The sequence below is a fragment of the Sciurus vulgaris genome, assembly GCF_902686455.1.
Source record: "Sciurus vulgaris genome assembly, chromosome: 11".
Lineage (NCBI taxonomy): Eukaryota > Metazoa > Chordata > Mammalia > Rodentia > Sciuridae > Sciurus > Sciurus vulgaris.
The window spans coordinates 7,141,197-7,155,699 of NC_136472.1; the positions used below are offsets into that span (position 1 = coordinate 7,141,197).

The 14,503-nt window shown below is 36.5% G+C and overlaps 1 protein-coding gene across 1 annotated transcript in view; it reads right to left on the minus strand.

The window, feature by feature from the left end:
• Window positions 1-14,503, minus strand: part of TOP6BL (TOP6B like initiator of meiotic double strand breaks) — a 70,190-nt gene that overhangs the window by 29,706 nt on the left and 25,981 nt on the right. Inside the window, exons 4-7 of the mRNA XM_079105369.1 lie at window positions 12,296-12,405; window positions 5,387-5,470; window positions 2,857-2,912; window positions 2,427-2,498 (exon numbers count right to left, since the gene is read on the minus strand). Coding sequence (XP_078961495.1) covers window positions 2,427-2,498; window positions 2,857-2,912; window positions 5,387-5,470; window positions 12,296-12,405 — 322 coding nt within the window. The remainder of the gene's footprint in view (window positions 1-2,426; window positions 2,499-2,856; window positions 2,913-5,386; window positions 5,471-12,295; window positions 12,406-14,503) is intronic.

The following is a 14,503-nucleotide window of genomic DNA, read 5'->3' on the forward strand; positions in this document are numbered from 1 at the left end:
TGGCCCCATGACACCCAGATGTCTATTCTCACACATGCTACACCTTCCCCTGTACCTAGGTCTGAGGCTGGCGTTTAATAGGATCAGTGAGAAAGAAATCAGACGTCTTTCTCTCCTAGAAAAAAATCTAGTGAAATTTTGTCCTTGTTTACTTTCCAACAGCTCTTTTCTAGAAAACAGAGAAGAAATACTAGTAAGCCTTTCTTCTCTTTCTAAACCAATCCATCATCCAAAAACACTGACTCAGTAGACTCTTGTCAGTAAAGCTATGATAATTAGTTGTCTACCTGTAGACTGGATGATACTAAAGGATCATTATAGAAGATATCAGGTGGAGTTTGTTACTGATGTATTAAAGAATAAAAAATATTCTCATCTGAGGTGTAATTTGGGCAAGAGTAAGAAAACAGCAATCATGGGCAGTCTTTTCAAGGCTTAACCCTTTAAGTCCTAAGTTTCCAACTATATGAATAGTTCAACAAAACTGATACAGATTCATTAAAATATGCTGAAAATCATAATCTAGAGCTTATATATATCCTTTATATATATTTTCATATATATGTATATATATGTAAATATGTTCTTCCAAATGCTCTAATCATTCACTTATTACTTTCCTCAAAAAATAGAACTCTAAAAACATAATTATTTATTTATTTGTTTGGTTTTAGTACTGGGTATTGAACCCGGGGTGCTTAAGTACTGAGCCACATCCCCAGCCCTTTTTATCTTTTATTTTGAGACAGGGTCTAGCTAAATTGCTTAGGCCCTCATTAAGTTACTGAGGCTGACTTTGAACTTTTGATCTTCCTGCCTCAGCCTCCTGAGCCACTAGGATTACATGTGTGTGCCACCATGACCAGCCATAATATTTATTTTAGAAGTTACCAAAATGGGCAGGGGTTGTGGCTCAGTGGTAGAGGGCCTGCCTAGCATGTTTGAGGCACTGGGTTCGATCCTCAGTACTACATAAAAATAAATAAATAAAATAAAGGTATAGTGCTTATCTGCAACTTTTTTTTTTTTTTTAAAGGTGCCATAAGTGGTATACGTGCTGCATGATTTAAGTATGGGACTTAATCAGTTTAAGATCTGTGATTCCTGGTGCTGGCTTGGGACATATAAATGGTAGAAACCATTGCATTTATGCAACTAATATATTAGTTGGACTTAAGCACACTTAGATCTTTTTTTTATACATTTCATGTTCACCTTGGACTCTGTGGTAGCTGGATAACAAAGAAATCTATGACAGAGGGTTCTATCTGTCCAGATTATTTAACACTTCCTCCATTTTTTTGGTCTGAAGGAGGCAAAACTAGAGAGAGAGATGATTTTGAGATGATTTCCAAATCCATGCAAAAGACTGATGCCCAAAAAAAAAAAAAAAAAAAAAAAAAAAAAGCAACAAATTCCCTTGTATTCATACTATCTCTATAGCTAAGAGTTCAAGTAAACTTTTAAATCTACAGTATTTTCATGTCTAAATAGGACTGGAATTAATAGAGCTTGTCTCATTTCATTTATAAAAGAAAAGAAAAACCAGGTGTGGTGGTGCACACCTGTAATCCCAGCAGTTTGGGAGGCTGAGGCAGGAGGATCACAATTTCAAAGCCAGCCTCAGTAACTTATCGAGGTCCTAAGGAAATCAGCAAGACTGTCTCTAAATAAAATATAAAAAGGGTTGGGGATGTGACTCAGTGGTTAAATACCCCTGAGTTCCATCTTTTTTTTTTTTTTTTGAAGGACTGGAGAGAAGGAATATGTCCTTAGGTCAATTAGAATACATTAAAGGAGCTAGGAATAATAACAGTTTTCCATATAAAAACTTAAAAGTCTTATTTCTATATTTTAATAGAAAAACTGAAACCTGGCACGTAGAAATTACAAGGGTAGCTGGGTGTGGTGGTGCACATCTGTAGTCCCAGCTCCCCAGGAAGTTGAGGCAGGGGGACTGCTGGAGTCCAGGAGTTTGAAACTTGCCTGGGTAACCTACAGAGACCTTGTATAAAAAAAAAAAAAAGTCAGGAGCACTTGGTGCACACCTGTAATCCCAGCTACTTGGACAGCTGAAGCAGGAGAATTCTAAGTTCTAGACCAGCCTCGGCAATTTAGTAAGACCCTATCTCAAAATAAAAAATTAAAAAAGGGCTGGGGATGTAGCCCTTGGGCTCAATCCCCAGGAGCACAGGGAAAAAATAATAATGAGGGCTGAGGGCTGGGGATATAGCTCAGTTGGTAGAGTGCTTGCCTTGCAAGCACAAGGCCCTGGGTTCAATCCCTAGCACCATAAAGAAAAAAAAAAAAAAAAAAAAAAACAAGAAATAATGAAATAAAATAAAGGACAAAGAAGACCATTTCCAACTCTTTGCACATTCACAACAGGAGTAAAACATGGACAGGGACAATGCTTTCGCTTTCACCTCACATAATGCTGATAGTTCACAACAAGAGCAATTCCATTCCACAGGTTCAAAATGGGTTCATTCTCCGCCCTGCAAAGCAAGGAAAAGCTAAGCCATCTCTCAAACTAACCTCTGATTAATACAAATTTCAGCCTATGATTACTACCACCCCTGAGATTACTGAAATTTAGTAACCAAATAACCAAAGGAAAAATGGGAATTTTAAATTTTAAATTTCACCCTCTCTAGTGAAAGGGAAAAACATGAGAGGTTCAGATGAATCTGTTTACTCATTAAAAGATAATACAGAATAGGAAAATATGAAGGGTCTCACAAAATTAGTTTCAAGGTAACTTTGGATCAAAAAATCAAACTGTGAACCCATGAGAAATAGGACAATAATGGCTGAGAAAAATTGCAGAGCCAGAGCACTATCTTAAGGACTTACCCAAAGATCTCTGTGGAGAAGATTCCATTCACCTTTACACTGAAATTAAATCTGATCTGCAACACAAAAAATGAGGCATGAGATTTCATATGAGCCAGAATAGAGATTAAAAACTTCTGTACCTAATCTCTAGGGGAAAAAGGATATTCTTTAACTTTCAAAATTAATATTATTTTAATTTACAAATAATAATTATATACATTAATGGGGTAGAACATATTTTGTTTCACATATATACAATGTGAAATTATTAAATCAAGTTGGTTAACATATCCATCACCTAACTTAATTTTTATGCGGTAAGACATTTGACATTTATTCTCTTAGCTATTTTGAAATACATTATTATTACCTATAGTCCCCCTGCTGAGCAGTTATACAGATTCAGCTTGACATGACTCCAGCCATCTTGAGTCATAACTGCCAGGATTGCCCCAGAGTAACCCTGATTGGTCTTTCCTTTATAGTTCCCCAGTAAACTATAATAAATAAAACCAGTAGAGTCATCTGTTGAGCTTTATGACTGGACCCTAACTTCTTTATATGTCCTTAAGAAAATCAGGTACATTCCAGCTACAATGAAGTCACTTTTGTCCTGACCCAAAAATATGCCCCTCTTTCTGACCCAAATTGTTAGGTTCCAAATGGTTTTGCTGCTGTCCAGAACCACACTTCTGTCAGGGAATCCCCAAATAAATTTGTACTTTATGCAAATCTTAGATTTCCCAGCCTCTCTTTTTTGGTCTCACAGCACCTTGGGGCCAATCCTCATACACTAGGATTGGATTGTTCTGGAACAGCAACAAATTTCCAAAACTTGTTCCTCCAAACTGAAATTTTGGACCCTCTGACCATATTCCCTCCCTCCCACCTTCACCTAACCTTTGGTGATCACCGACCGTTCTATTCTCTATTCTATGAATTCAATTGTTTTAGATTCCTACATAAGTGAGATCATGTGGTATTTGTCTTTCCGTGCCTGGCTTATTTGAATGGATAAAGAAAATGTGGTATGCTTACACAAAGGGATACTATGCAGTCTTGAAAAAAGAAGGAAATCCTATCATTTCTGACAACACAGATGAAAAATATACACTTTGTCACTTTTTTCCACTTGATCTTTATTACCTTTTTCAACTGTACTCTCACTAAACTTACTTAAAACTTGCCTGTGTTCAAATTATCAGTCTTAAATTTATTAAGTCCTACACTACAATTCTAGGTGGTCTCAAGTCATAAGGAAATTCTGCTCCTTTGCCATTCTTCCAACTTATCCCTTCTTCTTTTTTTTTTAAGGGGACTATCTTTTTTTTCTTTCTTTCTTGGTACCAGAGATTGAACCCAGGGGTGCTTATCCACTGGGCCACATCCCCAGCCCTTTTTATTTTTTATTTTGAGACAGGGCCTTGCTAAGTTGCTTTTAAGGCCTCGCTTAGCTGTTGAGGCTGGCTTTGAACTTTCAATCCTTCTGCCTCAGCCTCCCAAGTCACTGGGATTGCAGGCATGTGCCATTGCACCTGGCAGAACTTATTTCTATTATTTCTTATTTCTATTATTTCTTATTTCTATTATTTTTGATAATATAATAAATGAATCATCCTGTGTATTTTTCCTTCACTTTTTCTTCCCCCATCTTCACCTGATTTTAGGTCTTCTCTCCAATTTACATTGCTGTTCTAATTATTCCCTTCCAGTCTACATTTTTCTTTCTATGTAACACAAGGTAACAAGAGACTCTAGAGCCAGCAAGTTCCTTAACCTCTGTACATAGTTTTCTCAGCTATGAAGTGGGGTTAGTGATGACAAAACCTACCTTGTGAGGGGAGCTGTGAGGCTTAAATGAATGAGTGTATAGACACTTGGAATAGTGAACCCTGCTGAAGACAGACAGAAAAAGTAGGAAGACAGCACAAGAAAAGGAGAAATTATGTGGCATGCTTAATGAAATTCCTCTTATAAATCTGTCTAACTACAGAATACAGATAATGATAAAAATTTTAGCTCTTCAATGTTCAAAATATTATCCAAATTTGGAAATAATACTCAAATTTCCTAATATGCTCTACAATCACTTTAGAAAAGAATGCGATCACCTATAACATTTATTACCTAAGTTGAAAGAAAAATGAAGCGCAGAGGGAAAACAGGTATCTAAAGTGATACAGTAAAGCAGTAAGAAGATACTAATAAGATTCCAAAAGAACGCTCTCTACACCCAGGGCCTTTTTAGGTATATCACATGACCAACATCAAAATTGTCTTGGCTGGGAGCATAGTTCAGAGTATGTGTTCAGGATGTGTAAGGCCCTGGGTTTGATCCCCAGTACAAAGGGAAGCGGGGGGAAGGGAAGAAGGAAAGGGAAGGGATAGGATTGCCTGAAGGGCACAGAAACCATATGAATATTTAAGTTTTAATGATCTCCACTGAAAAAAATGAAAATCATAACCTTCCATGTCCTACAGAATAGAAGTTTCTTGAGAACATATGACTTAAACAAGAGAAGCATTATTCTGCAAAAGAACAGCTTACCTGGTGATGTATGATGATGATTTTGCGTAAAAAATGCTTTATGACTAGACAATCTGTTATCAAAGTTCTGGGCTTTTCATCAACCTGTAACAATGCAAGAAGAACATCCACCACACATATACAAACCCAACAGCACAAACAAATTCAATATGATATTTCTTCCTATAAAAATAACTCTACATTGGGTGCAGTGGCACACACCTCTAATCCCTGCAGCTCGGGAGGCTGAGGCAGGAGGATCGAGAGAGTTCAAGGCCAGCCTCAGCAAAAATGAGGTGCTACTCAGTGAGACCCTGTCTCTAAATAAAAATACAAAATAGAGCTGGGGATGTGACTCTGTGGTTGAGTGCCCCTGGCACCCCTAAAATTTAAAAAAAATGTAAAAATAACTATCCCTCAGAAAGCTTTTTGTATATCCAAGGAGAAACATCTTTGAGAATGAGAATTATATGCAAAAGGGAATTTAAATAGCCATCATTTCTTAGGTTAGAGTACCTCTTTCATGAAATTTCAGGGGATACACAAGCAAAGATGAGCACAAAACCTACAATGTCAAAACCACCTTTTGGAACAAATTCAAAATTAATTCAGATTCCAGCTGAGAAAAGTAACTAACTTTCTTTAACTCTGCTATTCTAATGTGCTTTATGACAATCTGTATTAAGATTCTGAGTGAAGTCAAAGAAGCAGGCACTCAAATTCATTTATTCAAACATTTATCTGGCTATAAGGGAAAGCTATAGAGTGAGTTCAAAAATTAGAAGACCTGTGTTCCAGTATTAGCTCTGTAAAAATTATTTTAAGTTACCATGAAAAAATCACTTTACTGCTCTGGATGTCATTTCCTAATCTGCAGAACAAAGATAAAACCTACATGGAGACACTTATAATAGTGACTGGCAAACAAAGACACTGAAACTGCTGAAACTAAAAGAAACTAGAAAGACAGCATGAAGAAAGGGAGGCATTATATGACATGCTTACCTGTATTCATCTTTATTAACATGTCTGACTATAGATGTCTACCCTATCTACCTTACAGGATGGTTTTAAGGATCCTCATACCTGAAAGCAAATGTTGCATATGGTAGCAATAATGGATAGCACCTGTCAATGCCCACAATGTGACCAGCTTTGTGCAGGTGCGATATGTACATTACCTCACAACAATCCTGTAAGCCAAGTACTATGATCCCCAATTTGCAGATTGAAAAAAAAAAAGGCTCAGATAATTGAAGCAACTTGTCTGTGGTCACTTAGCTCTTCAGTGATATAGACTGATTTTGACCCTAAGTCTTTCCAATCTTAATTGCCCATGCTTTTCCAATATACTGTGATACTTCCATAAATACGAGATTTACCTTTTTTTTAAATGATGGTTTTCTCTATTCTAGGAATGGTGCTAAAGTGTCTTACTTGAATTACTTCACTTAACCATCACAAAAGGGTTTATATGTAACCTATACTTTTTTATAAGTGAATAAAACTTTCAAAGAGGTTAAACAACTTACTCAAATTTAGCCAGGTCAATTTGGCTCGAAATCTTTAGTATTAATGATTTTCCTATAATGACTCACTATATTTAATACAATGTCCTTAAAACCAGAGTTAGAAAGTCTCCTAGAAAATGAAGAAGTCCAGAAAAATGAAAGTGTAGTCAGAAATCATCAAGTTCTTGTTAATGGCTCAGAAAATACAGAGTCACGTACTAGATATATTTTTAGTGGAATAAAAATTGTCCCTGAGCTCAAAAATCCCAAAATACAATAAAGAATGTAGCCAGGCATGCAAGTATAATACCAGCAGCTCCGGAGGCTGGGGCAGAAGGATCACAGGTTCCAAGCCAGCCTAAACAACTTATCAGGCTCTAAGCAACTTAGGGAGACCCTGTCTCTAAATAAATAAATAAATAAATAATAAATATGGCTGGAATGTGGCTCAGTGGTTAAATGCCCTTTGATCCAATTCCTGGGAGGGAGGGAGGGAGGGAGAGAGGGAGGGAAGGAAGGAAGGAAGGAAGGAAGGAAGGAAGGAAGGAAGGACAGGAAGGAAGGAAGGGGAAATGGAAATATCTAATAAAGAAGAGTAAACAGTTATATTTTTTATGAATCTGCTGAAAAAATGGTCAAGAACTATGTAATAGATGAAGATCAATGAAAATAAATTTGAAAAAAATTATTAGAAAATGCATAGGAGAATATTAGATAATTCTAGAAAAAAGTCTAGGATTATCTGTGCTCATTAATGGTAGTAAATAACTAGTATCTACAGCATACATATCATAGTCACATCCTTTAAGAATTTTTAGTATACAACATTTAAAAACAGGAGAAAAGCAATAGTCTCTTTTAAGCATTTTCTGTATTTAACATTTTCAAAACAACTTCTTGGAAAAGCTTCAAATCTTATAACCTTGGTGATTACAGGGCATATCTTAGAGGGCTAATTATAGCTAATGGTAAGGTAACCAAATAAGTGAGAGTTCATTAAGCAGCTCTCAGAGAGGGGCTACAATTAATAATAATGACAGCTGCCACTTACTAAACACTTGGTACAAGCAACAAGTTCATGTACAGCAGGAATTATGCCAATTTTACAGAAGAGGATCATGAGACTCCAAAAGCTAATTAATTTGTCCAAGGTCATACATAGCTAGTGGCAGCACTGGGATTCAAACCCAGAACTGACTTATTCTGAAGTTCACACACTACTATGCAATGCTGTCTTTCCAAGAATGTTCACTTTCTGTCTGGAAGGGGTAGGATAGTGATGGGGATGTAGCTGAGTGATAAAGTGCTTGCCTAGCATGTATGAGGCACTGAGTTCTATCCCCAGCACCACACACACACGCACACACACACAAACACATACACACACATACACACAAAATGTTTCTTGTGAATAGGGTAATAATAATCTTTTTTTTTTTTCAGTCCTGGGGATCGAATTCAGAGCCTCATATACGTTAGGCAAGCACTCAATGACTCAACTACATCCCCAGCTCCCATCATTATATTTTATGGAGCTTGACAGGAAATGCTTGTATATAACTACTCAATATATGCATTTACTTATTCTTAAAACACTAATGTTTCTTATTATGTATACCTGGGCCTACAGAGATCAATAATACAATCTCTGAATTAGAAGAATTCACAGTTCAGAAGAAAGACATGTATGAATATGACATTTCATATGACAAAGTGAAAAGTTCTATAATTTAGGTATATGAGGTGCTAAAGGAACACACAAGATAATTGGCACCTAACCCAGACTGAAAGGATAAAATGATCTAATGAGAGTTTAGCGCAAGACAGTTAACACAAAGCAAATATCCCCTTTTAAGATTTACTCATAGGATTGCTGAGAGAGAGAGAGAGAGAGAGAGAGAGAGAGAGAGAGAGAAGAGAAGAGAAGAGAAGAGAAGAGAAGAGAAGAGAAGAGAAGAGAAGAGAAGAGAAGAGAAGAGAAGAGAAGAGAAGAGAAGAGAAGAGAAGAGAAGAGAGTCTTTTATAGTTGAATATTAGAAACCCAGTACCCCAGCATGGCACATCTACAGAGGTAGTGAACTTACTTAAGTGCTATTATGAAAAAATAGATGCTGCCAGTGTGGGCAGCAGAAACCACTAGAGAATCACATAGTTTTAATCTTAACCTCTAAAGGCAAGTCTGATTATATGCTACAAGTTCATGTGCAAACATAAACTGATACAGTCATGGGCCCTATACTGCTCTCCTGAAGAATGTCTCAGTCTCTCTCTCACTTTCTCCCCTCCCTCTTTGATTGATAGGTAGGCAGGTAGGCAGGTAGGCAGGTAGACAGATACATGGATACAGAGATACAAATATGGAGATATGTTTGTGCATATATGTTTATATGCATGTTATCTCCTTTTTATTATTTAGTATTATTACAAAAACAAATATAAAACTTTGGAGAAGGCTGTTCAGAAGACCTTGTAAAAATCAGACTGCTTTGGAGGGACATATTACCCAGCCTCATGAGCCCCAAGATGCAGGACTCACACTGAGCATAAACATAAAACCCAACATCTCTTCTAAATGAGGCTTTCCTCAATCTTCCTTGAGAGTAATTTTCCTCACATACCCAAATCAGTGGCTAATTTACATTAGTTTTTCATGGATGTCACCATTAAGTAGTCTTTGCCCTGAAGTTTGCTAATCGACCCTTCTCCCCAACTGATGTATTTATGATGAAATCTTTTGCAATCTTTCTTCTCTTTTCACTTTCTTCATTCCAATGTGTTTTGAACAGCTACACAGTACTACAAACAGTGTGATGTAGAGGAAGAGATGCTTTGAGGAAAATCTTGTTCCCTGAGGCTAATGTTATTTGGTTATACTACTCTTTTGCCTCTCATCTCCAGCACCAGCTTGCTCCTGGTCACTAAGCTCACAGTTTTTCTCTATACTCCAAGCCTGACTTTCACATCCAAGTAGATGACCAAAGGGCTAGGGGTATGGCTCAATGGTACAGTGCTTGCCTTCCATGCATGAGACCCTGGGTTCAATCCCTAGCACCACAAATAAGACAGTGTTTTGCTGCCTACTAAGTAGATGACCAGCCTAAGCAACATCTGTCTTATAGTTTCCTGACTTCAATAATAATGACTCTAACTTCCATTCATTTTCAGCTAACTATTTCCATGGCTATACTTTAGAACTGGTCCATTCTGGAAACCTTGAATTGAAATGTCCAACTCTGATGTGTGAAGATGTACTAAGGTGTTAATGTTGGCTTCCTTGATAGGCCAAACTATATGTGTTCTAAATGTTTGCTTTGGTCATACTTCAATTCTTCTGAGGGAAACACTGCTTTTACAATGAGGAGAAAAACAAGAGAAATTTTACCACTCTAATAACAACTTCCTATTCTCTCACAAGTGTCTGAACTCCTTGTATTCATTACATCTGATTTTCCATCTATCAAGACTGTGGACATGGACTCTTCCCTTTGAGTTAGGCACTCTTTCTCTTGGCTGCCACAGCTGTCAGTGCTCACCTCTGTCATGACATATAGCACATTATATTGTAATTATTTGTTTACACATCAATCTTTCCCTTTATACCCCAAGTTCCTTGGGATTAAGTAACATGGCTTGGAACTCTGTACCTACAGTCCCTGGTTCAATGTGACTAACGAATAGACACAAGTTTCTGAATGACTGAATAAATATTGAAATAGCACTGACCTACATGAGTCACATGACCTATAGATTCAAGTTCTAATTCTGCCACTTAACTCTCATATGACCCTGGAAAAGTCAGTCAAATTCTCTGAATCTCAGATTTCTTATGTATAAAATGGGATGATAATACTTGTTATATCCACCTCATCAAACTGTCAGGAGGCTTAAATAATATTATGATAGGTATATGAATTATTGTTGCTTGTTCAGACTGGCTAAAAAACATAACCTCATTTTCTAAAATTGCTTTCCATGGTTCACTGGAATCACCTTTTTATTGCTACTTGACATCAGTAGTTTCAGAGTTGACTAACCATTAATTGCTCTACCTGGTTCACCTTTCCTTCTCCTAAAGAAGATAAGGCACAGCCGGGGGTTTCTGCTGTTCTGATAGTGTACCCATTCCTTTCAGAAGGGGCAAATCATTATTCAAATGCAGAAAAAGGCTTCTCAAGTATTTTCTTGGGAGAATGTTTGATGAATTTTAATTCTTTATATCTCCACCAAATCCAAAGAAGGAAAGACATAGAACCAAAAATTGTTAAAGAGAATGAAGAACTTAATAGTCACTTTCATAAACCTGGAATGCAAATAAATCAATAGATGTCCAAACCAGCTGAAGAAAAATATATCCAAATAGGATGTGCACTGGAAATTCATTTTTTTAATTAGGAGATTCAAATTCAAATAAGGGTTTATTTCAATGGTTGCCAAACTGTACATTAGGAATCATCTGGGATTTAAAAAAAATATTCCAAAGCCTAGCCCACACCTCTTATGAACCAAATTATGTCCCTCAAAATTCATATGTTGAAGCTTTAACTCCCAATATCACTGTACTTGGAGATGGGGCCTTAAGAAGTAATAAAGGTGTCTCTTCTTATAGGAATACCAGAGATCTCTCTCTCCCTCTCCCTTTCCACTCAAGAAAGGCCATGCAAAGATACAACAAGAAGGCAGTGATTTGCAAGCCAGGAAGAGAGGTCTCACCAGAAAGTAACCCTGATGGCACCATTTTTTTTTTTTAAAGACATGGTCTCATTGTGTTGTCATGTTGTCTAGATTGGTCTTGTACTCTTGGGCTCAATCTTCCTGCCTCAGCCTCCTGAGTGCTGGGACAACAGGCAAAAATTACTCTTCTCAGCCCTGAAGGCACCTAGATCTTGGACTTCTAGCCTCCAGAACTGTGAGAAATTAATTCTATATTATGTAAGGGACCTAGTCTGTGGCATTTTGTTATGGCAGCCTGGGCAGACTAATTCAACTCCCCATATCAAGTAAATCACAGCCTTCTGGAATAGGACACAGACGTTAGTATTTGGAATTGCCCAAGTGATAAAATATCTGCACAGGCAAATTTGAGAGCCAGTGCCCCTTATTTTACTTTAAACTTGGAACTGTGATGGACCTAGGCTTTTTTTCTGTTATTAGATTTGTAGAAAAATAAGAATCAGTCAGGCACAGTGGCACACACCTGTAATCCCAGAGACTCAGGAGGCTGAGGTAAGAGGATCCTAAGCTTGAGGCCAGCTTTAGCAATTTAGTGAGATCCTGTCTCAAAAATAAAAAAATAAAAAGGGCTGGGAATGTAGATCAGTGGTAAAGTACACCTGGGTTAAATCCCTAGTACCAAAAAAATAAGAGAGGGAAAAAAAGAATTAAATCATCAGTAGTTTATAGAACTACAACATAGGCTTGCCTCAAAAATCATCTGGAAGGATGTTGCCCCTGATGTGTCTGGAGAACAGCTCCTTTCACCTACAGTTGAAGTCAACTTTGCAGAGAATCCAGGCAGTATCGATTGTATTTCTGTGTGAGAAGAAATGGCAACAAAGTTAGAACCTCTGGAATTGTTTATTAAATCAATGAGCCAGTTCTTCCTTGATGAAAAGATTACCTGAAAAATTTAAAAGATGACTGAAAATGGCTATGCATCATTAAAATTGTTTGAACATTTAGAATTCCTTTTGGAGGTTAAGACATTTAGTATCGTTTTCAACTTTTCACATTTGCTAAATCAATTTGACTTTTCAGTTAGTTTCCACAAAGTCATGTTCATTGCCAGCAACTAGAACTGATAGTTCTATTGTGTTTTTCAATAGATCAATTCATTATCTAATAAACACAGTCCAGAGAAATGAACTAATTTAGAATTGAAAGCAGAAAAATTCAAGAACGTCCCAGGCATGCATCTAGTAGAGTATGTTTTTAAATGAGGTCATCTTTAACAAACTCAAACTCTTGCCCATTAATTTGTGAATTAACCACTGGGCATATCCATATGTATTGATTCAGAACTTTGCTTAAAGATCAGTGAGTTGTGGATCATCCACAACAAACATCAAAGTATACACTGTCTTTCTGCTTCTCCATTCCCTGGCACTCATATTACAAGGAAACAATCAAACCTGCATTTTGTAAAATGTCATCCTTTATTTACCCTCCACATTAGTACAATACAGAGAACTAAAGAAGTATAAATATCTCAGTGTCTGCAAGTGAGGTTGAAGATGCTGACATACAAAAAAATCAACTTTAAATATCAAGTAAAAATAAAATACATCCTAAAATAACAGCACAAGTATCTCCTTAAGGCATTCATACTTATATCTAATAGTATGCACATCATAGCCATTTACCCATAAACTAAAAATTGCCATGCTATGGAGATCAATACCATGAAAACTATAACATATATCAAACATAGCACTTATGCCTACGAAAACTGAATTAATAGAATAATCTGAGATAGACTTTAAGTGTCTATATTTTATACCTTTGAAGAGAAAAAGAAGTCATGAAACAAGAATACACTTTAAAAAATAAACTGAAAGTCATGGGAAAAACCTTATTAGAAATCTTGGAAATTAAAGCTAATGGTTTGAAATTAAAACCCAATGAATAGTTAGACTGGATAAGAGTAAATTCAAAAGAAAAAGTAGTACATGAATACTCACAGCAGCATTATTCATAATTGCGAAAAGTGGAAATAACTCAAACATCCACCAAATGATGAATGGCTAAACAAAATGTAGAATATTTCAGTTACAAAAATAAATGGAGTATTCACTATAATATCAGTGAACCTTAAAGAAGTCAGACACAAAAGGCCACATATCATATGATTCCACATATCATAATGTTCAAAATGTCAATCTATAGATATAAAAAGCATATTCATATATGCCAAGGAATAGGGGATTAGAGTAAGTGGAATGATTGCTTCTGGGCATAGGGTTTCTTTATAGGTGATGCAAATACACTGGAATTAGATGGCAATGATAATTACACAGCCTTGTGAATATACTAAAAACCAGTGAACACGTTAAAATGGTATGTTATCGTGTATTATATCAATTAAAAGGAGAAAAGGTAAAAGACATGAAACATAGATCAGAAGAAACAGTGACTGGTAATTATAATTTAAAAAGATAGATGTCTAGTGTTAGCTTGAAAAAATTAACCAGGTGTGCCAGGCATGGTGGCACATGCCTGTAATCCCAGTGGCTCAGGAGGCTGAGGCAGGAGGCTGAGGCAGGAGGATTCCACGTTTTAAGTCAGCCTTAGCAATTTAGCGAGACCCTGTCTTTAGATAAAATATAAAAAGGGTTGGGAGTGACTCAGTGGTTAAGAGCCCCTGGGTTCAATCTCCAGTACAAAAAAAATTATATGGGCTGGGGAGATAGCTCAGTCGGTAGAGTATATAAAATAATTAATTTTATATATATAGGACAGGTGTGAAGGAGGATAAGTTTCTAAAAATCTAAACAAAACAAAACTTTAAAAAGTCAGCTAAACACATCACAATGAAACCCAGAATAGCAAAAATAACAACCCTAAAAACTACAAAACAATAAAATAGAAGTATCCAAAAGAAAAAACATAAAGTTAGACTTCTCATCAACAA